At 47.1% G+C, this 25,297-nt stretch overlaps 7 protein-coding genes across 7 annotated transcripts; 3 read left to right on the top strand and 4 right to left on the bottom strand.

Annotated features, from left to right (window-relative positions):
* Positions 1–1,098: 1,098 nt before the first annotated feature.
* F4812DRAFT_462360 (uncharacterized protein) lies at positions 1,099–2,196 on the bottom strand (the record flags this gene model as incomplete). Its single annotated transcript, XM_047938030.1, has 1 exon — positions 1,099–2,196. One exon carries the CDS (start codon positions 2,194–2,196, stop codon positions 1,099–1,101), a length of 1,098 nt encoding a protein of 365 aa, XP_047786963.1.
* Positions 2,197–2,703: 507 nt separating this feature from the next.
* On the bottom strand, positions 2,704–4,277 carry F4812DRAFT_441431 (uncharacterized protein). The gene is made up of 4 exons (XM_047935241.1): positions 4,155–4,277; positions 4,033–4,083; positions 3,194–3,932; positions 2,704–3,107 (listed from the first exon to the last, which is right to left on the bottom strand). Exons 1-3 carry the CDS (start codon positions 4,211–4,213, stop codon positions 3,302–3,304), a joined length of 741 nt encoding a protein of 246 aa, XP_047786962.1. The 5' UTR covers positions 4,214–4,277; the 3' UTR covers positions 2,704–3,107; positions 3,194–3,301.
* Positions 4,278–4,307: 30 nt separating this feature from the next.
* On the bottom strand, positions 4,308–6,078 carry F4812DRAFT_441424 (uncharacterized protein). Its single transcript, XM_047935240.1, has 5 exons — positions 5,884–6,078; positions 5,575–5,818; positions 5,416–5,521; positions 4,845–5,323; positions 4,308–4,787 (listed from the first exon to the last, which is right to left on the bottom strand). The coding sequence occupies exons 3-5, from the start codon at positions 5,484–5,486 to the stop codon at positions 4,510–4,512; spliced, it is 828 nt and encodes a 275-aa protein (XP_047786961.1). The 5' UTR covers positions 5,487–5,521; positions 5,575–5,818; positions 5,884–6,078; the 3' UTR covers positions 4,308–4,509.
* Positions 6,079–7,541: 1,463 nt separating this feature from the next.
* On the top strand, positions 7,542–16,312 carry F4812DRAFT_149220 (uncharacterized protein). The gene is made up of 8 exons (XM_047929699.1): positions 7,542–8,908; positions 8,957–9,119; positions 9,182–11,888; positions 11,941–12,304; positions 12,354–13,754; positions 13,804–13,855; positions 13,909–16,034; positions 16,103–16,312. The coding sequence occupies exons 1-8, from the start codon at positions 8,263–8,265 to the stop codon at positions 16,201–16,203; spliced, it is 7,560 nt and encodes a 2,519-aa protein (XP_047786960.1). The 5' UTR covers positions 7,542–8,262; the 3' UTR covers positions 16,204–16,312.
* Positions 16,313–18,599: 2,287 nt separating this feature from the next.
* Positions 18,600–20,856, top strand: F4812DRAFT_149165 (uncharacterized protein). The gene has a single exon (XM_047929698.1). It carries the CDS (start codon positions 18,713–18,715, stop codon positions 20,525–20,527), a length of 1,815 nt encoding a protein of 604 aa, XP_047786959.1. The 5' UTR covers positions 18,600–18,712; the 3' UTR covers positions 20,528–20,856.
* Positions 20,633–22,565, bottom strand: F4812DRAFT_441419 (mitotic checkpoint regulator, MAD2B-interacting-domain-containing protein). The gene is made up of 2 exons (XM_047935239.1): positions 20,716–22,565; positions 20,633–20,654 (listed from the first exon to the last, which is right to left on the bottom strand). Exon 1 carries the CDS (start codon positions 22,419–22,421, stop codon positions 21,186–21,188), a length of 1,236 nt encoding a protein of 411 aa, XP_047786958.1. The 5' UTR covers positions 22,422–22,565; the 3' UTR covers positions 20,633–20,654; positions 20,716–21,185.
* Positions 22,566–22,920: 355 nt separating this feature from the next.
* F4812DRAFT_441416 (S-adenosyl-L-methionine-dependent methyltransferase) lies at positions 22,921–25,286 on the top strand. The gene is made up of 4 exons (XM_047935238.1): positions 22,921–23,737; positions 23,799–24,321; positions 24,486–24,535; positions 24,613–25,286. Exons 1-4 carry the CDS (start codon positions 23,492–23,494, stop codon positions 25,132–25,134), a joined length of 1,341 nt encoding a protein of 446 aa, XP_047786957.1. The 5' UTR covers positions 22,921–23,491; the 3' UTR covers positions 25,135–25,286.
* The last annotated feature ends 11 nt before the right edge of the window (positions 25,287–25,297 follow it).

Genomic DNA, 25,297 nt, shown 5'->3' with positions numbered 1-25,297 from the left:
TTTCTGGTAGTATACAGTACCTACCTGCCTGCCTCCTAAGGGATATACGAGTCCTCCTTTGTATGCATGTGGATGTATGCCTTATCTTGAGCCTCTTAAACATGGATAATTTCGATGGAATGGTATTACGCATTTCGTACTGTTGCAATATTATTGGTTTAGAAGGTGTCAAATGCATTGCTTTTTGAAGTGATAAGCGAAGTAGTTGATTGCATTGGCGAGGGCCTGCAGTTTACATTGAATATACTGGTATTAAGCGCTTATCACTCCTCACGATCGACATTATCACCTCCATATTTTAATTCAAGTACATACGTGCTTGTGCAAGGTATTCCACTCCCGAAGCCACACTCTCAGATAGAAACAGTATTATTATTCCATAAGGTATCATTACGCCTCTATGTACATAACTACCTAAGGTACCTCCTACCGAGCTGCGGCATGATGCTATAGATCTAGACATCTTCATAGCATGTCCTCGAGCCCTCCTAATTAACGGCATACATACATATAAACGGTACAGAGCGAAACACTAAGCCACACTAGCTCACAACATTTGTGCTGTCACGAATAATAAAAAAAAGAAAAAAAGAAATAAACGACATGACGAATCTCGGCTAGAAAACTGCCTGCTACTAGGCTGGCAGGAGAGGCATCGAATCAGGCCGATGGAGAAGACAATGGTCCTCTATGATCACATCACCCCTTTTGAGAAACGAGGGTTCCAGCCGTAGACGATGTACTGAACATTTTGTCAAAGTTGACTTGTATTATACGGCCATTCGTCTTTGCCTTGGTAACTCCGTGATGGCGGTGGCTGATAAAACACTAGCAAGTAGTCGAAGAGACTGGCTGCAAATTCGCGGGTATAAAATCATATAATGCCGTAGCAGAAACCACAAGTATGGCTGATCTTCTGGACGAATCCGAAAGAGGACTTTCACGACTTCCATGAAATGGGTCGAAGTGAACGGAAATATGACATTTGTAATTTGAGTTATCCCAGATGGCCATCCTGGATAACACGGCGTAGCATAAACACAAGCACGACAGTAGAAACTTGGGACTTGATATGGAAACCATTTTGAGTAGGTACTTCTACGAGGCCCAGCGAGAGTCTGCGAGGCCAGGTCCCTTAGAGATACCGCTCATCACAATTTGGCCGGTCGGGGCAGAGGGACCGCGTCTTTCCTGTGTCGGTGGATCAACATGCATCGAATCTTCCCAAAGATATCCGGAAGAAAGCTTAGTATTAAGCTTAGACTTGTGTCTGGTTTTCTCGGGATAGTGATTAGGGTTCTTGAAGTTCCATCGTGAACCTTGAAGCCCTACTTTGGCTTTGTGGCCTGCCTCTACGCCACTCATAGCCACGTCGCCATCACCTTCGTTTCCAGGAATGGGTTGTATTGCACTAAGACTCGTTGAATCGCTTTCTGAGTCGGAGGACGATGAGTCGGAACGGATAGATTCTGAGCTCTCGCGCCAAGGACCCATGTTACAAGGGAAGGCCGGCTTAATGGTGTTAGAGCCGCGTGCCAAAGTAGGACCCAAGGCATTGTTGTTGGATTGGGTTGGCTCGAGAGATTGTAGCTGATTGGAAGATGTAGGCGAAGCTTGCGTAGTCTGAGCGTGGCCACCAGAATTCTGAGGATGCCTGTGAAGTAGTGAAGGACTGTTGCTTAGTTGTGTCTGCAGTGGGCTTGAATCATCCGTGGATTCGCCCTTGATGCGCTTCACTTTAATGTTTTCGTCTTCGCTAGTTGACGCCACGCGTTTTTGCCATGGCTCTGGCCGAGGTACAATCTTAGGAGCTGCCTGTGGGATAGGGGATTCTTGGCGTTGGGTGATATTACCAGTGCGACCAGTTCGTGGCTCTCTAGTGACTTGGAGCATAGGAATGCTATCGGTGCCAGGTGACGCGACGGTACCTTCACGAGTTGACCTTCCTGGATGATACTGTCTTGTATTTCCTTCAGGGTCCATTACTAAGCCTCGGCCATGTCGAACATGTCCCTGTGTAGTACTATCTTGGCCGTACTGAGTATGCTGTTGACGATTGTTATTCAGACTACTTCCCTGTTGTCTGGCGCTTCCGTTTTTTCCTTTTTGACCAGGCTTGTTATTTCGGGGAAGCTTTGCGCATGTGAACGAAGCTTGAAGCTCCTTCGCGTCCTCTATATTTCCACGTCCAAACATGCTGGCGGCAGAGTTCGCGTCTCTTTAGGATTCTTCAGAAGTCACAAACAAGAACTCAAAGTAGCTTCGCCTGGTTATATGGACCAGGGCTACGATAGCCTGAAAGGTTTTGTTAGAAGTATCGCCACAGAAAGCATGAAATATAAAACGATGGGATATGGGAATTGGCTTGCTTGGTAACAGAAAAGCTGCCAATGTTGATTGAAAAAAAAGAAAAAAAAAAGAATATGGTGGACAACTCAAGATGAAACTCCACAGCGAGCTGAAGGACTCGTAAAGTTTACAGAGTTGAATGCATCAAAAACAAGGCAGGCAGAACAATGTAGTTAAATGGAAATAAGTTACCTGCTACCTTAGAAAGTAGGTGCTTGTACATTGCTTTAGGTAAGTATCACTACCTGGGCAGAAACCATAGAAAGGGACCTATCTATATGGTTCTTTCCTTTTTATGCATTTGATTATTTGAATTCTCGGGAAGGCACTGGATCTATTCTACTACAGAAGGTACCCCCTATCCCAGTGTGTACTAATTATCCCCCCTTGGCCAGTTCAAGCTTGCTTACTTACCTAAGGTACATGTAGTATAATGGATTTGGATCTGCCCATCCCCTTCCTATTTCCACTGCTATTTATCTCAAAACAACATCAAGGCCAGCAAAAATGCATACCTGTCTAGGTACCTAGCCTACCCAAGCGTACTAGCAAAGCATGTTGGGTCAGATTGGTGTTTGTGAATGCGGGTACCCATCCTAGTGCAAACGAAATCGACTAGACAAGGAAAGTCTACGGAGGCGGCGAAGTAGGAACTGATCAAATAGATCGGTAGGTATCTAAGGCACGAGGTATACGGAAGCATATCGTTCTAGTTTAAGGTGGCGTTTATTGTGATATTGGGACGAAGGTATTTTAATCTCCATATCAGGTCAGAGACTCAGGTAAGAGACTCAGGTAAGCTTAGGGGGTAAGGGCAGAGATACCCTTCAAATGGATAACATACCAGGTAGATAGATAGCTGCTTGATGTGATGGACATAGGTATCTAATTCATCGTATGAGGTAGAGCGTCTATATCAATGAGAATTTATGAACGGGTTTAGGCAGGACACCTATTGTTGTCCAGGTAATCCATGGCTGTGCTGTTTCTTAGTTCCCACAAATGTCTCGATCGTGTTAATGCTAGTTGCCTTGTACTCCGCTTTCTTTGCCTCTTCCATCCACTGTATCTCAATAATGGGGACGTGCTTGGTTGTGAATTCAACCAACGCCTTAGAATCAGGGGCACCTTGACGAATCCCAATACAGGAAACACGGGGTATGCCCAGCGACTCAGATAGACGCTCGCCACATGACTTCGAGAACCCTACTAGCCTGATGGGTATCTGCTCAGGATGTGCCTTTGAAGCAATAGCTACCGCCTGTGGGAGATGTCCATTAAGAACATTTGGAAGTTCAGATCGGTCTACGAAAATGGCTGAATAAGATCGGTGAGCGGCATCCTGAGTAGTAGACTTGTCGTCCGAACTGGTTATCTTGGCTTGTGCTTGAGATGCTAACTCTTGTAAATGACGTGTGACAGTTACAATTCCAACATCTACGTAAGACTTTAGTTCCGGAGCTGGAGGAGGTGCAATACTTTCAGATTGCGCGGTTGTAGCTTTGCGCTTCCTCTTCTTATCGCGTTTGCCTTTCGACAGCTCAACATATTCTGAGCGGTACTGACCCAAAGGTACGAGCAAGCTATCCTAAGATGTTAGTGTGAAGTACACAGATATATATGGCTCTCCTGTGCGACTTATTCTATACAGATATTCTACTCGCCGAGGGACTGGCGACTTACTTGCACAGAAGCTCTAAGATGGTCTCTTGGTCCTCAAGAGCTACGCTAGGCCTGATATAATTAGAGTTAGCATTCTGACTTGTGCTAGAATGGGGAAAGCCTATAAGGCTCGTAGCTCCTACCATGATACAGCTGAATAGGGAGTGTCTAACTGATAGACTGTTTTCTTTCTCCTTTCCATCTTGGATTGAAACTTGTTGTTGTTGTTGATTAGGTATAGTATTTTATTTGGGTTAATTTGAAACTTTGAAAACTATGAAGAAGTTACACTCATTAAACCTAATACTTGGGTGGTGGTCTGTGCACAAGCTTAATGGTTTTAGGACTCAGGCAAACTTGTAGGTACCTAGGTAGGTAAACTGTATGTTTTTCTTTCATTTTAGAGGCCATGTGGTTAGTGCTACGAATTTATTTTATCATAAGCCTTTATTGCCTTTTTTCTTCTTCTTTTCGAACAAAAAAAGAAAAGAGGATTGGTTATCGATGAGCTTTACGCCATAGCGCTTTGATGGCGTCGATGTCAACTTTTACAGTGTCACTATCCTCATGCTCATCCATAACTTCTATCCTCGACTTTAATCGCGCTATCATCAAGTTTAGGGCTATCTTCGGAGACACCAAAGATAACTCCTCTCTTAGTTTTGCCTGGCTAATTATTCTACCGTTACATAACTCTCTTACTAGGCTTTCTGCCATATCCTGACAATTGCTTGTTAAGAGGTTGTACCGCGGGTGAAGCAACGTATGATTTGTTCCTTGCCTTTTATGTTAGCGAAGAACTCAGTACCTCTTCCACCTCAGTACTTGCTCACCTATTTCTTGTATCTCTTCATGAGATTTCGTCGTCTCTCCGATATAATAACACGTGCTCCATGTTTGTACGAATTCAGGGGTAATTTCGGCCACGCGAAAGTAATTTTTGCCAATAGTGTTGAGAGCCAACTGGTCACTCATCAGGTCGTAACAGTATGAGGGATTGAAGCTGCGATTAATCACGCACAACGCCCAGTGGCTGACACTATTTTGGCTCATGCCGACATGTTTGGCAAGCAATTTGTAAGTAGTTTTTGACAATTCAAATTTTCCAAACTCGATCGGCGTGGTGATCAAGAAGGCGGCCTTATGAGATGCGATCGGATCACATTGTAATGGCGGCATCTCGATGGCTGACTCTCCGGTAATCTTTGCCAATATTAGACAAAGGAACTCGTTTTTCTCCCGCCGTCGTCGTTCTTCCTCGGCTTTGGCTGCAGCATCCGCCTCCGAAAAACCCCATGGTTTCCTTCGTTCCCTGTTGAGAGAATGTGTTAGGAAATCGGAGACAGCGAGGGTTTTGGTCTACGAATAAACAGTGTTTAGGGAGCAGAGGGAAAAGGAAAATACCATTTCTCTTTGATGTATTCTTCTGTAGTTTCTCGGGCGCTTTTCAACCTTGCTAGGGCATCGAATCCCATCTCTTAACACTTGGAATCTTTAATCCGTAGCCTACCTAATCAAGCTTAACATTATTATTATGTACCTAAGGTATTGTTGTTTACTTACCTAGTATTTATATTTTGATTCCGGCCTTACTTCTTCATAGCCCACCTGTTCCGCTTTTGTATTGTATAGGTACCTATGCATACCTACTATGTAATACGGTTAACACGGCGGACCAAGAATTGGCCCTGTCGGACTTCCGTATATGGGAATATGTTTGCTGCTCTATAATGTACAGCCACTCTATGCTGCGCGTAGTCTGATAACTGTTATAAATTATTAGATTCTCTACTGTTCTATCAAAACACTTTTATTATTTTTTCTAGTTAGTCTTTGGAGATTTTCAAAAGTGGAGATTTATATGTTTCTAACCTGGAGTGTCTCTAAAGATGTTTTGTATATAACTACCTAAGGTAGTTAATGTAAGAGGTAAGTAGCTTTAACTATCTTAATTAAAGTTCCTTGCGGACACTTTCTATCAACATGAGTCTAAAAGATGCAATATTTTTTCTACTATTCAAAAAGATAACGGCCCTTAAATACCAAGATATAGAATCAATCTGTTCCCTAAGTTATTACTAGTTACCTGTTATGTAATTCTTCAGAGTAACTTCGTCGTGCACGTGTCAAATATTTGCCTAAAAACAGACACACTTCTAGAACTTCAATTTGGCTGAGTGCCTTAGGTAGGTACCTTACCTAAGAGGCTGGCACCCTCAGAAGTTGATGGCCGGGTCTTGGCATATTAGTCTGATTAACTTCCAAAGAATTATTCAAACAAATACAATTACATCTATTAAAATATATATCACAAGACTTGGGAAGAGTTTCTCTATATAATTGTCGCTTTGATTTATTTTTTAAGTTTTTCTTCGTAGTTATTTCAAATAACAAATGCAAGTAGTACTTCTGGAAGCAAATGCCAAGACCCGGCCATTAATTTTCGAGAGTGCCAGAGAGGTAAACAACACAGCAGACCAGGACCTCGGTACCTGCTCTCTATCTCTGTAGCCCAACCCTGCAGCTTAGACCCGCTAAAATAAAGTTGGCTTTCCCTATCTCCTAAAGTTACGACAGCTAGCTTGGAAAATATTGCATCCTGCCTGCTCAATTGTGCATTACCTCTTTTCCACTCTTTTCCAATCCTGCATCATATCCGGATACTGGACGCCTTGCAGATATGTTATTATTGTAGGCCTCTTTGGAGTTCCCTGAACTTCGTCGACCTTGTCTAAAACACATCTCAACATTTCGTACTTACCTGCCTGCGTATTTGTATTACCTTACATTAGGTACCTTAGGTACCTAGGTACTTCGTACATCACTTAGGTATCTACCAGACTACCTACCACGGGCAGTCTCTACCTTATGTGTCTTACCTAATTCACATGTCTATACCCAGGTACCTATAAATTCCAAGGTTGTGCCTACGGGATAGGTACGTAATACTTCTAGGCGTACGTACATCTCTTCTGTATTGTACAGTCCCGTCTTTCCCCACCTGCACCTCAAGAATACACTAGCATCACCTAATAATTCTGGCACCTTTCATTACCTACCTATCATCCAACAGCTACCAAGCTGACCACGCAGCCGTCCTTTCAAGACAAGAAGAAGAAGAAAAAATTAGCCATCCCAAGGGGATCCTCGATTCAGCCTTGCCTGATTGTCTCCGCTACGGTCTACTTGTCTCCCCACTTTCTTCATTCAGTGTCACATTCCGTCTCCATCGAGAACCCTGACTCTCTATCCAAATCAGGTACACGAAGGGGTCTTCATTCTTCCTTCTTGTTTGCCTTGCATACATCTAATCATATATTTTGTATGTATGCCTACGTACAATACCCTTCGCGGACTACAGCTACCTTACTACCTCCGGGTACACATTACGCACACGGTTAAGCATTAAACGCTTGGAGCCGATCGCCCAATTTCTCCATTTCTCCATTTCGCCATTTCGCCGTTTCGCCGTTTCATCATTTTTTCTCATGTGAGGTAAGTGAGCAGCACATCTTACATCATGTCCTATAGCATTGTTACTTTTGTATCGTTATTGGAGAATTTTAATATCAGAAAATGTTGGAAAGATTGAAGATGGAAGATTTGCTTGATAGAGATTGGCCCCGGGAAGGATGGGAAAGTAAAGAACCCCTACCTCGTACTTGCCTAGGATTAGCAGCTTCCTAGCTAGTCCCAGGTAATGCTGCTACTGTAGCGGGTAGCTGAGCTCTTGCTTTCCCACTTTGCTAAGGCTGCCTTCCCAACCAAGTTCTCCACACGCCCCTCCCCCACCATTAGCGCTTCCCTTACACTTGCACCACTTGCACCACTGACGCCAGAGTTCCAAAGAAAGCGCCCCCCCCTAGTCACTAAAAACGTAACTAGAGCTTCTCCAACGTCTATCGTCACAAACTATTACGGGTGCCTATCTTATTTTCTCCGGCGGTTTCTTCACTAAAGTCTACTTCCGTTCTTGCAGTTTACGAAAATCTCTTTTTTTTCTTTTCCATTTTCGCGACACTTTGATACCCCTTGTAGACCTTTGACTGTCTTTTATTCTTCTCTTTCTTCTCTTATCCTCTATTCTATTGTGTTTATTTCTTCCACTGTTTTACCCCGCCTATCTTTCCGTAACCCACATGCTAATTCTGGAGTCCAGTAACAGCCGCCGAGCCTTCTCGCGCGAACGCCTCAAGCTTTGTCTGGAGCTCCACGATTTCCACCATTCCCGGCCCTGTCAGCAAGGTACAGATGGATCAGGATTCGAGATCACCCGAGCCGCGAGAACGAGCCGTCTCTTCTGAGCCCTGCTCAACTCGACCCAATCCTTTTGACGACGGTGATTCTTCTTCCCGAAAACGTCGTAGGACCTCCCTTTCTGGTTCTAGGAGCTCGTCAGTCGAAACAATTCCATCTCTGGGTGACGAAAAACCGTCTTCCGATTCTAGCGTTATGAGGGTCGACTCGCCAGAGCAACTTCCCCCGAGTACGCCGGCTCGTCCAGAGCCTACTGCCGAACCGGTATCCAGTAAAGTCACGATCAACCTCAGGAATCTTGATAGCCTTGAGAATACGCCCTCTTCCCCCCCGTCCCCTACCCCTGCGCAATCTCTCAAAGATAACTTGAAAGCTAGTGTTGAAGAGCCAGAGGTGAATATGATACAGATACCCTCGACCGAAGATGCGTCATCATCCGCATCCGAGCTTGGTAGTCCAGAAGCGTCCATAATACCAAACGAGGATGATCCCATACTCTACGGTGGGGGTTCCGCCTTAACATCTCTGCCAGAGAGTAGAGTGGCGGAATTCAGAGCTGCTATGCTTGATTTCCCATATCATACCAGCGGGGAATCTTACCACGAGACGGTTGTCCGCCTCGCAGAGTATTTTCGACAACGTGCGTCAAGATCGCCCAATTTTCGTCAATGTTCTAACTTTAAACTAGAATCTTCTCACGTCGATGATGCCTTGCATCTACTGAGCGAATGGCTGAATACGTACCTATCATACGCACATATTGAATTATACCCTATGGTCATAGAAGCATACCAGGAAAATAGAGACTTTTGGCAGACCCTGCCGGACCTGTTCTTTTCTATAGGTCTTCGGTATGCATAACTCAAGCGTTTTACCAACGCGAATTGGCTTGACTAATGGAGTCTTTTCTTAGGCACGGCTCTTCAAAATCGAACCATACCCGAGACATTGTTAGCCAAATGTTCGCGCAGATTGCTAGATTAACTAGGTTCCTGATCGTAGTTGACTGCCGAACGTTACTGCAACTTACCAAGGAGGAGGGTAGTGACTTTGACTTAATATCTCCAAACTTCCTTCGATTATTCGGCAACATCACGAGTAAGGAAGAAAATAATCCCATTACGAATGGATACATATCAGGGACTCACCCGGGTGTTTTGGAGCCGCTCGATATACTCCAGTCCAGGTGTGATGGCCTACTAGCCTACCTACACCAATTTACTGAGCTAATCACCAGTAACCTCATACGATTTCCCAAGAAAGTAATGGATAACCTTGTCGGGGTCGCTTGGCTTACGGAGTGCCTCTTACGCGACAGCCATCGAAAGCTGTCCCCTCCTAACTATTATTCTCCAGCAACACTTGAATGCTCGAGAAAAAACATGGTCTTCGGTCTCAAATTCTTCGTGACAGTATCGGAAGCCATGGACATAGTGATCGAAAAGTTTATCAACAATTTAGGCTCCGATACCGCTATGAGTCTCATTAACAGCCTGACTTCGATTTTCAGGTCCAGTTTGTTCAGGTCCAAATTGTTAGGCGATATCATTGAGGCGGCACAAATACTCGAGGACCACCGAGAAATGCATCCCGATCTTCAAGAGAAATTCAGACCAGATGCTCTTTCATTCGAATGGCGAATGCGCATATGCTGCAAGCTAGTGAAATCCCGTCAAATGCAACTCAGGGTCGCAGCAACCGCGCACCTATGCGAAGACCTTGTTATGCAGTGGAGGTCGTATATGGAACGACAGGACCCAGAAGAGGAATACTTGGCTTACCTTCGATATTTATCTAGGTATCTGGTTAAAACCGGTATTGTCGACTATCTTCTTGGGCCAACGTGCCACCCAGAAATCACCCAAACCAGCTTCAACATAGTTGGATTTCTAGCTGTCAATAAAACTTACACAGCCGCCCAGACGGAACTACTTTGGCAAACTCTGACGTCAACGCAGGATCCCAGAATTTCCGATGCCATAGTCCGTATGATGTCCAAGGTGGTCGGTCTGCTTGAACCGGATAGCCTCATGTATATGTGTGAAAAATTCTACAGTCTACCGATAGAGTCTTTCTCTTCTTCCATGCGCGATCTTTTCGACCAGGTTACGAAGCAACTACAGGAGAAGATGGTACCTTACCAATTAGTTCCCCTTTCACCCTACAAAATCTGTGTTCGGCTACTCCAGGAGTCATCTATCCTCGGGCCTCAAGGCTCTGTGTTATACCCGGAAATTCACAACTTTGCTCTGTCGAAGTTCGGTGCCTTATTGCCCTCAGGTCCGGATCCGGCAGGGCGCGAAAATATCTGGATGAGTTGCGTGAATGATATTGCGGCTAAGTCTCGAACAACTTCGGGAAGTCTCCAAGTACTAAGTACGCTTATGGGTAATACCCCAGCGCTACAGATGTTGATAACCGATCACAACCTGACGCGGCTTCTGGTTGACGAACTCGAGTCTACAATCGCAAATGCGAAAGGCTCCGGATTCGCTCCGGTATATGCGAGTCAGATAGGCCATGCCCGTAGAAGGATTATTTCTGCGATTATTGTGCATTATGGTTCTACCATTGATTCGGAGCTTGGTCGACGTCTCTGGGATCTTTTGGTTGGGGATGGTGCCGCGTGTCAGGATGATAGAAAAGCTGCCTGGGATGATTTAAACGGTGCACTTAAGAGGACACACCTGGACAACCCTTTCCTCAATACCTGCTTGCGAGAGTATTTACCTCAATTGCCACCCAGCTGCTACTGCGCGGGCTCTCTCTCATTCGTTCGAGAAGCTATTATTCCCCTTGCGAATGATGCCAACGGTATGGCCCTTGATGACGAAGATAGCATCAAGTCTTCTGGGTTAGAACTTCTTTGGCAGATGATTCTGACAGCTCCATGTCACACCATCGAAGAAACAGCCATTTCTACCCTCGTTGACGACATTTACGTTGACAGTAAGACTATCTTATCGTATCCGCTTCACCGCGCAAGAAGGGTTCATTTTGCTTTGGCGCAACGGTGCTTACAGCAGCTCAAATGCGCAGCCCAAAGACTAAAGAGATCTAGCGGTAGCAAAGTGAATGGGCATAGCGAGCCTGTGGTGACAGAACCTCCCAAGGAACAATACGAGGAACACGAGTTACAATTCACAAGATCCCTACAGGTCCTTATAGCACTCCTGAAATCGCTGCAGACAAGACCCCATTTTGCTGCGCCTGATTTGCGGTCTCTCATGCTACAGGCTCCTAGCCCGGTGGATGGTGAATTCGCAGACTTGAAATATCAATCATTTGACGGGGACGATCAAACAGAGATTAAATCTCTGAATATCGGACTCAAAAATACAGCAGCTTCACTACTCGCTAGTTTACGCGAAGCTACTGGGTTTGATAATTACCGTCTATACTATCGTGGACAACCTTTGGCGCCATCAGAAAGCGCAATATGCAAATCGATCGAGGAGCTTGATATAAAAACCGGACTGATCCTTGTTAAGAAAGAAACCGGTATCACAACTTCTCCTCGACGCATAAAACCAGGAGCTTCGCCACTTGACATTGAGATACTGAGCCACTTCAAGGACTTATGGGAGTATCTAAGCATGGAGGAGAAGCTAGCCAAAGAGGTAGGCCACTTCTTCTCACATTATACTTGAAAATGTGCTTACTTGTTTTTAGATCTATCACTTCCTCGTTTCACTCCCAGCTGACGATTCAATCCTGACGGCGTTTGAAGATCCCGCGACTTCCTACCGAGATGTCTTCCCGCTTGGACAGCCTTTCAAGTCGCTATATGCTCTACACGCGCTCCGTGAATATCTTAGCACTCGACGACTCAAGAGTAACGTGATGCAAGTGTCTTCACAGGATTGCGAGGCCCATTTAAAATCGGTAAACGACCATCAGGATGCTTCTGCCAAGGCAATGTCCCTGGTCATTGCAGCCATTTGCGACTATGAGGTTCTTGAGCGAGGTTCCAGCGAAGCTCTTAAGCTCAAGCTCAGTCTTGAGCTGGTGGACAATTATATCCATCTCTTAGAAGGTACGTGATACTCAACGTGCGCGATTAATCATTAACTAACTATGCTAAGAAATCATTGATGCCGAAACAATCACACAGCTTCTAAGCCCAACCCTCTTGGAGAGGCTTTCAACAATACTTATAGTCGCTGCATCTGCCCAAACGAACCAGGTCAGCATCGAACTGATTACACGATCATTTGAGGCCCTGCTTGAATCCTGTAAAAAGAGTGAAGTGTTCTGGAAGGGGTTTCGAGATCAGGTTGGATTGCAAAAGATGGTTCAGCGCCTTGTGCTTGATGATCCCCGCCCCATTGTGAGGAAGAGCATCGCTGGACTGATTACTGCTAAGAGCCTCCATGAACAACCTGTACCTGGCGCGCAGGCGTTGGATTTCGCGGAATTATTCTGGCCCCTCATATTCCAGCTGGTACACCAAGCCGTTACGGAACCGAACAAATGCGAAGAGACATTTAGTCTCTCCTTTCAACTACTTCATAAGCTCAATAAGGAGAAGCCTGGGGTTGTTGACTTGCCAACTTGTCTCAGGCAGTGTGGGAAACTTCTGCTATCACACACAACCACGGAGGACATAGCCCATCCAGATAGGGACATTGTGGCATATGGACTTATCATGATATTAAGTATTGGTATGGCGGAGGCATCGGCCAGAAAGGAACGGGTACAATTCGATCCTACCTTCACATCAGAACTATTTTCTCGGCATCTCTTTCCGCCCGAAGACGAAGGCATGGAATTAGTACCTAAGGTGATCCTTAATACACCTTCGCGATCTATACTTTACGATATCATACTCGCCTTGGTCAAAGATGATGCAACATTATCTACCTGTTTACTTCGAGACTTGCATAATGTTACATCATTCCGCGTTACCGAAGATGGTATGGATACGTACAGATATGATCTGCCGCAGCTTTTCGATAGGTCGAACGCCATTAGATCGTCATGTGGGTACTCCGGGATGCGAAACCTTTCGAATACTTGCTACCTAAACTCGCTCTTTACGCAGCTCTTCATGAACGTCGGGTTCCGCCGCTTCATACTCGAGAGGCGAGTACGAAACCCGCTGACACACTCACTCCTTCAAGAGACCCAGGCACTATTTGCGTTCCTACAAGATAGTCGACGACGGTTTGTGGAGCCTGCAGGCTGTGTCGGTCAAATCATGACCTATGATGAGGCGCCTATTGATATCCATAATCAGATGGATGTAGACGAATTCTACAGTCTTCTCTTCGATCGATGGGAGGCGCAGCTACCTTTAGATGCCGACAAGAAAAAATTGAGGTCATTCTATGGCGGTGAGCTAGTCCAGCAAGTGAAATCCAAGGAATGTCAACATATTTCAGAACGCATCGAGCCCTTCTCGGCGATTCAGTGCGATATCAAGGGCAAAGCAGGTCTTGAGGAAAGTCTCCAAGCCTACGTGGACGGCGAAATCATGGAAGGAGGTATGTTTTCGCAAATCATAATGAATATGCAATGATACTAACAATTTAGACAATAAATATAAGTGTTCCGATTGTGACAGGCATGTGGATGCAGTCAAAAGGTAAGTTGAGCATTGTCTACCTTTATTACCAGCAACGCTAATCATATGAGCAGAGCGTGCCTTAAGGACATCCCCGATAACTTGATTTTTCACTTGAAAAGGTTCGACTTTAACCTTAGAACTCTAACGCGAAGCAAAATCAACGACTATTTCCCTTTCCCGAATGAGATAAATATGCAGCCCTATACTATCGAGCACTTAAGTGATCCTTCCGGTAGCACCGAGCCGGACATGTTCGAGCTGGTAGGGATTCTCGTCCATTCCGGGACTGCAGAGTCTGGCCATTACTATTCGTACATCCGAGAGCGGCCCACTTCAAGCAGCAAGCCGTCTTGGGTTGAATTCAACGACGAACTAGTCACATCATGGGAACCTTCGCAGATGGAAAACGCTTGTTTTGGGGGACCAGACTACCGCCCACAATTTGAGGCCGGCGCTGCCTACGAGAAGGTTTATAGCGCTTATATGCTATTCTACCAGCGTTCTACCTCGCTGCAGAAGGAGCAAGAAATGCTCAAGGCGTCGGGTCAAGTTGGCCCTTTCCGGTGTAGCGTTCCAAGAAGTCTCCAGTCCCAAGTCAAGGAGGACAATTGGTCAATAGTCCAGCGGCATTGCCTCTATGATCCGGCTCATATGCCTTTTGTGCACGAGGTGCTCACCCATGTGTGGAGTACTCCGTGCTCGAAAGACCACCTAAGAGAAAATCTAGCGATGCAAACGGCTCTTGGTCATCTAGACCAGATCGCATCCCGAGCTAAGGACTTACCGGATTACGATCAACTTAAACATCTTTTGGTTAAGGCCTGTCAACGGTGTCCCACGTGCTGTTTAGCATTTTTCGATTATTTCAACCAACACAAGGACGCTCTACGTATGTTGCTACAGAGGAACTCAGACCTCGGCGTACGTCAGGATATAGGCAAGATGCTCATATATGTCCTTCTATCCATTAAAGCTAAATTTCCAGAGGAGTATGGCCTGCTCCAAGGTGACGTCGATATGGTAGTGCCTAGCATGGTGGACCGACCTTTGACCATAGTGGACATGACTTTAGATATCTTCCTTTATGTTTGGGAGACCTTCCACACGCGCCTTAATTCCTGGCCAGAATACTTTGGAACCATGCTTGAGTTCGCCCGAATGGGCCGCTACGAAACGTTGGCGCTTCTAGACAGAGATTTCTTAGTTAGGCTGATCATGATAATCTCTGTCGACCAGGTTTTTGATCTTCCTCCACAATATGCTAGGCTGCTTACTGTGGTATCAAGGAGATCCGCGAGGCCACCCAACTATGAAAAGATCATTGCCCTTATTAATAAGCTCATGGCGGCCATAGACTCGGTGCCCAGCCAGACAAGGCACCTACAGGAGGCCCATGGACGATTATTACTGGGTCTCCAGGGTGAACCGGTTACATTCACGGTAGAAGAGTGCAACATTCTACATCGGGATTGGATTAGAGGCCAGGCCAATGTTTTTACGGAGAAGCTCATCTCTCTCAACCAGAATCCCGAGGCCACCGACTCTATCATCAGGCGCCTCATAAGCTTTGCCCCGGTGACAGATTTCAAGGTATTTACAACATTGCGGCTTAATATCACCGGAGAATTGGCTTCTCATATGGTATCGCCCTTCCTCCGCGTTGCCGGAACGTACTGCCGCTACAGCACTAACTACGAGAACGTCCTTCGTCTGATCAGCCATGTATCCAACCAATGCAGAAACCTACAGAACGCAGAAGGCCGGGCCTTCCTTGAATTCCAACAGGATCTCTTCCAAGGCGTACGAAACACTGGCGAGACAAGCGATATAATCCAGTTGCGTAATTTGGAGAATATTCCAAGGTGGGCTCCAGGACTTCTCGGATACATCGACCATTCAGTCAGTGATGATGTAGAGAACTTTTTAGAGGAGAAGTTGTTCAGGAACGGACCTTCATCTGCGTTCGGGGAGATGGACGGAGCGCTTGAAATGCCGCGGGCAATAATTCTCGTAATCGGACGTCTGGCTGTCTCCTGTCTAGAATATCTACGAGATACGTATGTCTCCCGTGCAGCGCAGGCAGCCAAGTATACGGTGGATCCTTTGGACCGAGTGCTTAAGAAGTGCGAGCCGTACTTCAGTCTCAACGAGGGGATGGATGAAAGCCTTCAGGTACAATATATGGAACTCCGCCAAGGTACGAATCCTCATGTTGGAAGGTGAAAAACTGTTCGCTAGAGCTACTACGTGCTAACTCTACAATAGTTGTCTTGGAACCGATGGTTAGACTGACAGTTGAGGAGATTGAAGAGGATGGTTCCGGTATGTGGAGCGATTCTACCACCGCCACCGTAGACTATGACTGACAAAGCCCAAGAATGGGAGCAGTCGGTCGGCTCTTCGGAACAGATGGATAACTTGACAGATCTCAGCATGCAAATCGACCGCGATCTAGCATGAGTAACCCAATCTCAGGATCCTACGAAACCTTCCCTTAGACGCCATATTGATTGGTGCGATGATCAGGGTAAACTTAGGCTAGCCGGGTTGTAACGTAACATAGAACTGATCATAAAAGACGTAATGACAGGTTGGTGGGAAAGATGGAAAGGGAAACGAGGGACAATGCATAGCACTGGCGTGATAGGCGTCTTTAGGGATGGACAAAACGATACTTTACACAGCTACGTTCTTCGGGCGCAACCTGGAGGAGGGAGTAGACGGTTCTGGTCGTGCCCAACTGGGATTTCTAATTGTATGAGTTATGTTTTATTGCATAGCAATTCTCACAGGAGGGCAAGGTGTGATGGATGATGCTTCCAACCAGAAGGGATGGAAATGGTGGGTTTGCTGCTTTGCTTACTATTTTAGCACGGAATACCCAGCTCCTCACGTTTACGTGAATTAGTTTATAGCAAGGCGAAAAAAGGAGCAACACGAACAAGATGATAAGATGATGTGACTGCAGCTAGTGCATTTGTTAACGGCCCAAGACGCAATTAGCTACCTCCCAAGGTACTGAGCAAATGAAGCAAAGCTACACACACAAAGAGTTTTCGCTATTTAAATTCTCTCCCCTGCTTTATTCCAGACCATTGCTACTAAAAATATCTGGACCAGTTAACCATCAGGTTGGAAGGACAGGAAAGTGAGTAGGTTAGACATGTGTATCAACTGCAGTTTTGTGAACTGCAGTTCGCAGTTGACGCTGGACGAGTAAATGGTGATGGCGTCTCGAGCTTTTCTTTCGGAATCACAACAATCCGTCCGGGGTGAAGTGATAGGGACTGGATATGATTGGTTGTAGGGTGTTGGTAAATGAGATGTAAGTACCTTGGGTACCTAGGTTATAGGTGCAGGACTGAATGTCACCTCGTTATCATAATTGCCGAAAGCTCCCACTTGTGGAAAACGGCATTGTAGAGATTGAGAATATCATACCTTATATACCCAAGTGCCGTAAGTATAGATATGAGAACAATATATATGTCATATAATATGGGAATGATATATAAGGTTAGGTAGGTAGTTAGTTATAGTTACTTTATTAATATTATACAGAATTCCCTTACATTATTTAATTCATTAATAAGATACCTACAAAAATTAATTGAATTTGTTGGTTATTGCTTATTGCCTTTACTCACAGGCCTTATACTACCCATGTATGATTTTATTCAGAATTAACAACAATGGTTACCTAAGGTATATAGTTTGTACCTTGTATCTAAAAGTCCCTAGTTGCAACTGTTTGTTGGATCCGGCTGCTCGTCAACAATGGACCGATATTAGCCTCCGAGAACGTTGGTTAAGGTCTATTTTTGGATCGAACCCCTCCCTAGAAGCTTTCGGAATCTAGCTGAGGTAGGATTAGCTTGGACGACCAACAGGGATTACCAATGGGCGGGTGCCAAGTCCGGCCTATGTAGGTATTTTATCTATATTTGGATTATCCTAGTTACTACTACATAGTATGTATTGTAACCGCCGAGTCAAGATGCGGGGGAGGAAGGGGATAGGCAAGGATAAGAAAGGATAGGGGTATTTGGTTGGTTAAACCTTCGAGATTTCTTATTATCTCCAAGATGACTGGAGGAAATCTCGTCGTTGTGAGCTGCAGGTCCCAGCACACCACCCATCCCGGCCCATCTATCACTATCACACATACTACAGACGCACGCGTGTTTATGCATAAACATTCCAGGGTTATCTAGGGCTAATAACGTGTAGGGAAATACTTCGTTCGCTATGCACATCTGACTTGGTGTATCTGCATCTAAGCTGCATCTAAACAAGTAGTGGCTGCTGCATGTGACAAGTAGGTAGCTAGGTCCATCGACGAATCATACATCTTTCTCTCTCCTGAAACGAAGCACGTTAGTCGCCAACATAATCTCTACCAGCTAAATGCGGTGGCCAAGGTGAACCTGACGCTAAGTTTCATGGCCGCTGAATGTAGAAGTCATAAAGAATGGTAAGGGAGAGTTGGCGAACAAATAACAATGGTCGGCAGCCAGCCTCATGGGGGTTCAGCTTCGAAGCCGACCTTCTTTGCTTCTACTACTTCTTCTTGTTTCAACATTTTGACGTTTCATCATTCCATGTTTCGAAGCGCCCTTCTTTTTTTATATCCACACTTCCACTGTAGAAACCCCCTTTCTTCCTAAGCCTTACTCATTTCCAATTTTGGATCTCGTCTTAAACATCCCTTGCGTCGTGATATATCAAATAGCCCTGTGCCTCTTTATATATCTATATCTAACATATCATCCTTCGATATCTAAATAGTAGGCCTCGCCACCGGAAGTCAAAACAACCGGGCCGGATCAGCCTTACTCTATCATCAGCTAAAGGAGATACCACCTAGTAATCACTATGCCACCCGCCATGTCGCTGTCGAAGCAACGCATCTCCTCGCCTTTAGAGGCAGGACCATCGATTCTCGATGCCTACAACCTACCTTCTCACTTAAACGAAGCTTTAGAATACACATCGAAGAGGTTGGCGAGAAAGGCTTTACATATTACCCTAGTTGTCGTGCGGAAGGAATATCAACTCCCGAGCGTAATGCCGCCATGCCCTACACCAACTTCGCCTCCACTCACACCGGGGATTAAGTCTCCTACACGGTTTGCCTCGCCCGTCGTAGGACTGAGACAACTGGTCCGAAGGGGCACAGGCAACTCAACATCTACCGTATCATCTACCGCGTCAGACTCTCTACCTAGCACAGCAGCGTCGTCTCCGTCATTTCCACCTCCACCCATGGAACCCCTGATTAGTCCCCGTCGTTGTCGTTGGGTAGTGCCCCCAACACCCGGCACTCCGCTTCCTCGCACGCCGATGACGCCCCAAACACCGTCAAGCGTCCTCACGGCATCCTCCACAACCTCCTTAACACAGGGACCAAACGAATTCGGTATTCGGCTGATCCACACCAGCCTGCTCTCTCCTAAAGCAGAAAAGACGTTGCGAACCACTATTTCCAAGGCGGAACGGAAATTCCGCATAGGCACCAGCTGGCTCCCCCCCGCCGCGACCGCATCCGCGTGCGGCTTAAACGACGACCTCGTTCGCAGAAGCATGCTGCAAAACGAGGTGCTCTTCTCGTCCGAGGGCCTCACGCTCCTCGGCCTCGACAGGTTGTACAGTTTCAAATCCGCCCTGGCCGTGTACGCCCGGTCCACATACGCATCCCCCTCCCCCACTCCCTCCTCCTCCTCCTCTGCCGCCAACGCGAACGCCGCGCCCACCACCACCGGCAAAACGCCAGACAGCACGCGCCTCGAAGACGCGGTCGACGCCCTGCGGCGCCTCGTCCTGGCTAACGGCGGCCGGCCCGTGTCGAAATCCGACCTGCTCCGGAGCTACGACTGGCTCGGGGCGAACGCGCGCGCGCTGCGGGACGTCGAGAGCATGTACAGGCGGGCGTACGGGGGGCTGGACCGGACGGGCGCGTTCGAAACGACTTCTTCTTCTATTCCTGCTGCTACTCCTCCTTATCAGGAAGAACAACATCAACAACAACAGGAGGAGGTATATGAGGAGGAGGAGGAGGGTGGGAAAGAACAACACGGGCGGAGCACCAGACCCGTCATCAAGCTTAGCGCGCCGCCGCCGCCCAGGACGCCCCCGAGGACCCAGACGACCCCCGTGCTCACGCTCGACACGCAGCTGGCGACGGCGACGACGGCGCGGATATTCAAGCCGACGGCGAAGTTGCTGGTGCCGGGGACCGGGAAAGCTTGTGGTGGTGGTGCTGCGGTGTCGGGTAAGCGCGGGGGTAACGCAACGAGGGAGGGGATGGAGATTTATCTCGAGGGTCTGACGTACTACGACGACAACGAGGAGGAGGAGGAGGATGCCGACAACAGCAGCGACAGCGGGAATAAAGAAAAAGGAAGGGAGGGAGAAAGGGACGAGGAAGGAGAGGGAGAGGGAGACTATACAGCGCGCCCGATGCCGGGACTCGCGTTCTGGAACAACGCCAGCGCGTCCATCGACTCGATGATGCTGCTGTCGCCGTCGTCAACGCGCGAGAGCCAGCAGTCGCAGTCGCAGCAGCGGTTAGGGCCGCTGACGCCGAACGGGTACGACGATATATCGCCCGTGACGAGGGGGGAGTGGGGGTTCCTGTTCAAGGGGGAGGGGTGGCAGCAGGGGCGGACGGCGGCCGTGGAGACTTGGTGACATATATATATGCCTAGGTACCTTATATAGGTACCTATATACTGGGAGACGCGGAAAGGGGAAGGAGAAGAAGAAGGAGAAGGAGGGTGTGTTAAAGATTGGACATATGCATGTTTACCTACTTAAGGTATATATTAAGTACATGTATTTACTAGAGAGATGTATCAGAAATACTCACGTCTATACAGGCTATGTAAATAGCAGGCCGATGATTAAGGTTCTTGGTGTTGTATATATAGGTATATATATTCATATTAGGACTGGCGTATCCATACTTTATCAGTAATGAATGCACGATAGGAGAGAGACAATGGGAATGGGTACGGAAATAGTTTGTTTATGATATACCCTTTCATTTCACACCCTCTAGGTAATCGAACTGGATGAGCGCCCCAACAGACCATGATTTTATACCCGTGCAAATATACCGCGCTGCCTATTCTTTCATTAACCCGGACGATGGTATTCCCAAACTCCCCAATTTCTCCCGTGCGTAGGGATGCATGTATGACATACAATACAACATGTGTAAGTAAACCTGAAATAAACCTAGGGAAAGTATACCTCCCCCCCTTTTTTTCCTCTCTCTTTCTTCCACCTCTCCTCTCTTCAGACAAGATACGGCGCGAGAAAAAGGCGCCGAAAAAAGTAGACAGAATCACCGCCACCCGTACTTCGAGCTCGCCTCCTTGCGATTCCCGTGGCCCTTAGCGAAGCTCTCCTCGAGGGCCTCGCGCTGGCTCTGGACCTGGGTGACGAGCTGGCGGAGGCTGTGCTTGCCGGGGGCGAGGGAGCGCACCGGGTTGTACGTCGGCTGCAGCTGGCCCGAGGCGCGCAGGGCCTCGTTGTGCGCGTACTCGCGGTCCGTGTCGAAGCGCACCACGCGGCTGCCGCCCGAGGGCTCGCCGCCGCGCCCGAAGAGCTCCCGCCGCGCCGCCGCCGATAGGTTCATGTCGGCCGCTATGGCGTCTAGGGTGTCCGCCGAAGAGCCGCTGGACGGCATGGGGGCTGGGGCGCTGGGGGACGCGGCGAATTGCGCGTCGTAGGCGGCGAAGTCGTCGACTGTGGTGTTGGTGCTGGGGGTGCTGAACATGGGTTCGTAGACGCCGGTGTTATTAGATGTGTGGGTTTCTACTGGGTCTGTGTCTGGTTCGTCGGATATGGAGAAGAGCGATATCTTCTGCCTCTTCGGAGGTGGTTCTGCTTTTTCTGTGTCCTTCGGTTTTGATTCCTCGCTTGGCAGAGGAGCTGGCGGTGTGGATGTGGATGGGGTAGAGGTAGTGGTGGTTTTTGGTTTGGTCGCGCTCTTCTTTCCTGGTTTTCGCGACACTGATAATGGCTTGAACATCAGTGGTTTGCCGACTAGCTTGACTTCGTCTGCTGGCTTTTGCTCGGCGGGTATAGAGGGTTGTTTCATTGCCGGTTCTGCATCTTCTCGCCCCGTTTGCGCCTCATTTGAACCGCCTTCTTCATTTCTCTCTACCTCCCTACTGAAACCAGGTGTAGCGCCAGTCTTTAGATTAATACCAGGTCTCGGCGCTGGTGTCCCGCTACTACTCGCCACCGCCGCCGCAGGCTTTCCGACGTTCTTTGGAGCTGGGAGGAATGAGTTAAAGCCGCTAAACGCGCCTCCTCCTCTACCCGCAACACGGGCGCGTTTTGGGGGTGGCTCATTGCTGGTATCTGAAGGTTTGATCTCGTCACGACTAGATGAGCTCTGGGGGAGGTTGACGAGGATCTTGCCCGGTTTCGCTCGGTCGACGACCTTCTGGAAGGGTTTCTTGCCGCTAGCTGCTGCTGCTGGAGCTGAAGCTGCTACCGGCTGCGAGGGGGGTGCGGGCTTGGTGACGGTTTCGGAGTCGGATTCAGAATCTGAGTAGTCGACGAGCCCCATTTTCGCGTGATGAAGTGGGAGTTGACAAGGTGTGGAATTCTGGTGATGTAGTTCGTAGTTTCAATGTCTAATAACTAAATGTACCTACTATGTATCTGAAGGCTTAGGTCAATGTGGCGTCATAAGACATACCCCTTGTGGAGTGTGGCTGCAGGGTAGCTAAAAATGGGCCCTGGGTTTATGTAAGAGGTACCTCTACCTTTTTGTCATACAGTTGGAAGCCAAGTTATTAGATTGATTTGTTTCCAACATCGCTTATTTAGTTCCACCGATAGCGAATACCAAGGTAGCAAATCAAGGAACTATGAGTCTTGTCACTTATAGTTGGAAGCTTGGCAAAAGCTACGACTGTACCATTGAAACCGTAATAATATATCCCTCTGCATTTCTACTATGTATGGCAGCAAACACCAAGGGGAAACTTAGCGAATTAAAAGCTGCATGATGCCACCCGTCGCGGAGAACTTCCACATCGTATCTGGACGGTCACGTCAAATATATATACCTACCTAGGTAGGTATATATATATTATCCTAGCTACCTTTGGTAGGTATGTGAATGAGTAAGTGGAGATGAGCAGCATATTATACGTAATTGGAACTTCAAATCACCGCAACAAGACGATCTGGACTACATCTTTCACAATCGACCACTCAACATGGTCGATGATCTCACGTTTATTCCCCATTCTAGCGGCTTGGCTGGAACACTGGGGGAGGCCCGGGAGGGATGTCTAAGCTGGCTAAGACTCCAAGTACCCATTTGCCGATCCTATCCTTCAATGAGATCGATTAGATTGATAAGATCATCTTATTTATCTAATCAATCAACTCACATGTCATTTACACCCAGACACCTTGTATGAATAGGGAAGCTCTCGACCGAATACCAAGAGATTCTTCAACAACCTACAGCTCCGGCTACGGACCTCCTGCGCGTATTAATTTATCTGGGCAGTTTCGGTCGAGATGTAGGTTATATAAAAACCTGCCATAACTACCTGGTTCTAGCTATGTCTTCGTTTTTACTATCTTGTCTTCCTTTTGGGGTTTAAGCTTAGGTACCTCATAATGGCGGATTCGCAACCAACACTTAACAGCCTTGCGGCAAAGATCACGGAACTCTCGGAGACGTTTACGAAATATTTGAAGGAAAATAACATCACACAGCCGACCTTTGCGGCAGATAGTCCGACCAGTTACACTAACTTGTCTCCCGAGATATTCGTAACTCGTCAGTTATTAGCGGATGCCTTGTCAGATCTGTGGTATTTATCACAAGGACCAAGCGAGAGTATCTACAACTATGTCCATAGCGTGAGTATTCTCATCTTATCACCTAATTGCCTTGAGCTGTTATTTATCTTAACTTTGATAGTGCATACCTGATGCTGCGGCCCTCAACATCCTAAACCAGTTCGATTTCTGGTCTGCTGTACCATTAGAGGGTTCTGCCTCATACTCCGAGATTTCTCAGCATGTTTCTCTTCCTGAAGATGTTGTCCGGCGGGTCCTACAACATGCCGTGACTCTCCGTATCTTTGAAGAGACAGATCCTGGTAAATCCTCGACAAATATTCGCCATAATTCTCGATCGGCAGCACTGGCACGGAATGCTGGATTACAGGCTCTTGTCTCTTCAGTTCTCGATGTTGCCAGTGCGCCGATGATGGTCATGCCCGAAGCATTGAACAGGTATAGCCGCGGCAAGTCGGCTCTGACTCAGAATATGGATGAGACGTCGTTCGCCCTAACGTATAGCGGAGGGCAACTTGGAAAGCATAGAACCTCTTGGGATCTGCTGGAGAACGATGGGGAGGGTGAGAATAAGGGCTGGCGGCAGAGAAAATTTGTCGCATTCATGGCTTATATAAAAGAGCTCTTCCATCTCGAAGGTGTCTGTGAGTTTATATACCCTTTTCTTTCTTTCTTTCTTTCTTTCTTCTTTTTTTTTTAAAAAAAAAAAAAAAACTTTTTAGTAAAACCTGAAAACCCGCTCGAGATGATTCAACCCTTCTTTCAACTGCCTAAAAGTCAGCTAGCGTTCGCTAATTCAATGATACAGTACTCGATGCTTATGACTGGAAAGCTGTAGGCAAGGCAACAGTGGTTGATGTAAGTCCTCATTACCCCTAGCCTATTTTATATATCAAAGTGTATGATATACTGGAACTATAGCTAATACTCACCAGGTCGGTGGCTCTGCTGGTCACGATGCTTTCGTGCTGGCGCGGAAATTCCCCGATCTCACCATTACAGTGCAGGACTTACCGCAAGTAAAGCCGGTGTTTGAGGCTAACGTCCCCGAAGACCTGAAAGACCGTGTGTCCTTCGTAGCGCATGACTTTTTCGAGCCACAACCTGTGCAGGCAGACATCTATATCCTCAAGCTTATCCTCCACGACTGGCCGGATCACGAAGCAGTCAAGATGCTACGAGCCATGGTCCCCGGCCTAAAGCCGGGTGCTCGAATCGTCCTCATCGAGTACATTGGTAACCAGCGCGAGACTGAAGGACCATCGCTACCACGTTCGATCCAAAACATGGGTACGGCTACAGATCTAAGAATAATGGCGTTGTTTAACGCGGAGGAGCGTCCTGTTGAGGCATGGGCCAAGATCTTCCGCGATGCTGATGAGCGGTTCGAGTTGGCTCATGTTAACGCTAACCCTTTGACCTTCATTTCTGTGGTTGAGTTCGTCTGGCGCGGGTAGACTAGCTACCTACATATACCGAGGGAGTATGGTATTATAAGTGTAAAGTATTATATGGCACAAGAATAAAAATGAAGATAAAGTTGTTGGAAAAATGGATTAGTTGTATTGCATAATTTTGAAGCGTCACTAGAATCTTAAAGACGTGTACAACACAGTGCAA

Source organism: Daldinia caldariorum (assembly GCF_022478825.1).
Source record: "Daldinia caldariorum strain CBS 122874 unplaced genomic scaffold F4812scaffold_18, whole genome shotgun sequence".
Classification (NCBI taxonomy): domain Eukaryota; kingdom Fungi; phylum Ascomycota; class Sordariomycetes; order Xylariales; family Hypoxylaceae; genus Daldinia; species Daldinia caldariorum.
This window is presented reverse-complemented; position numbering and strand designations above follow the sequence as displayed.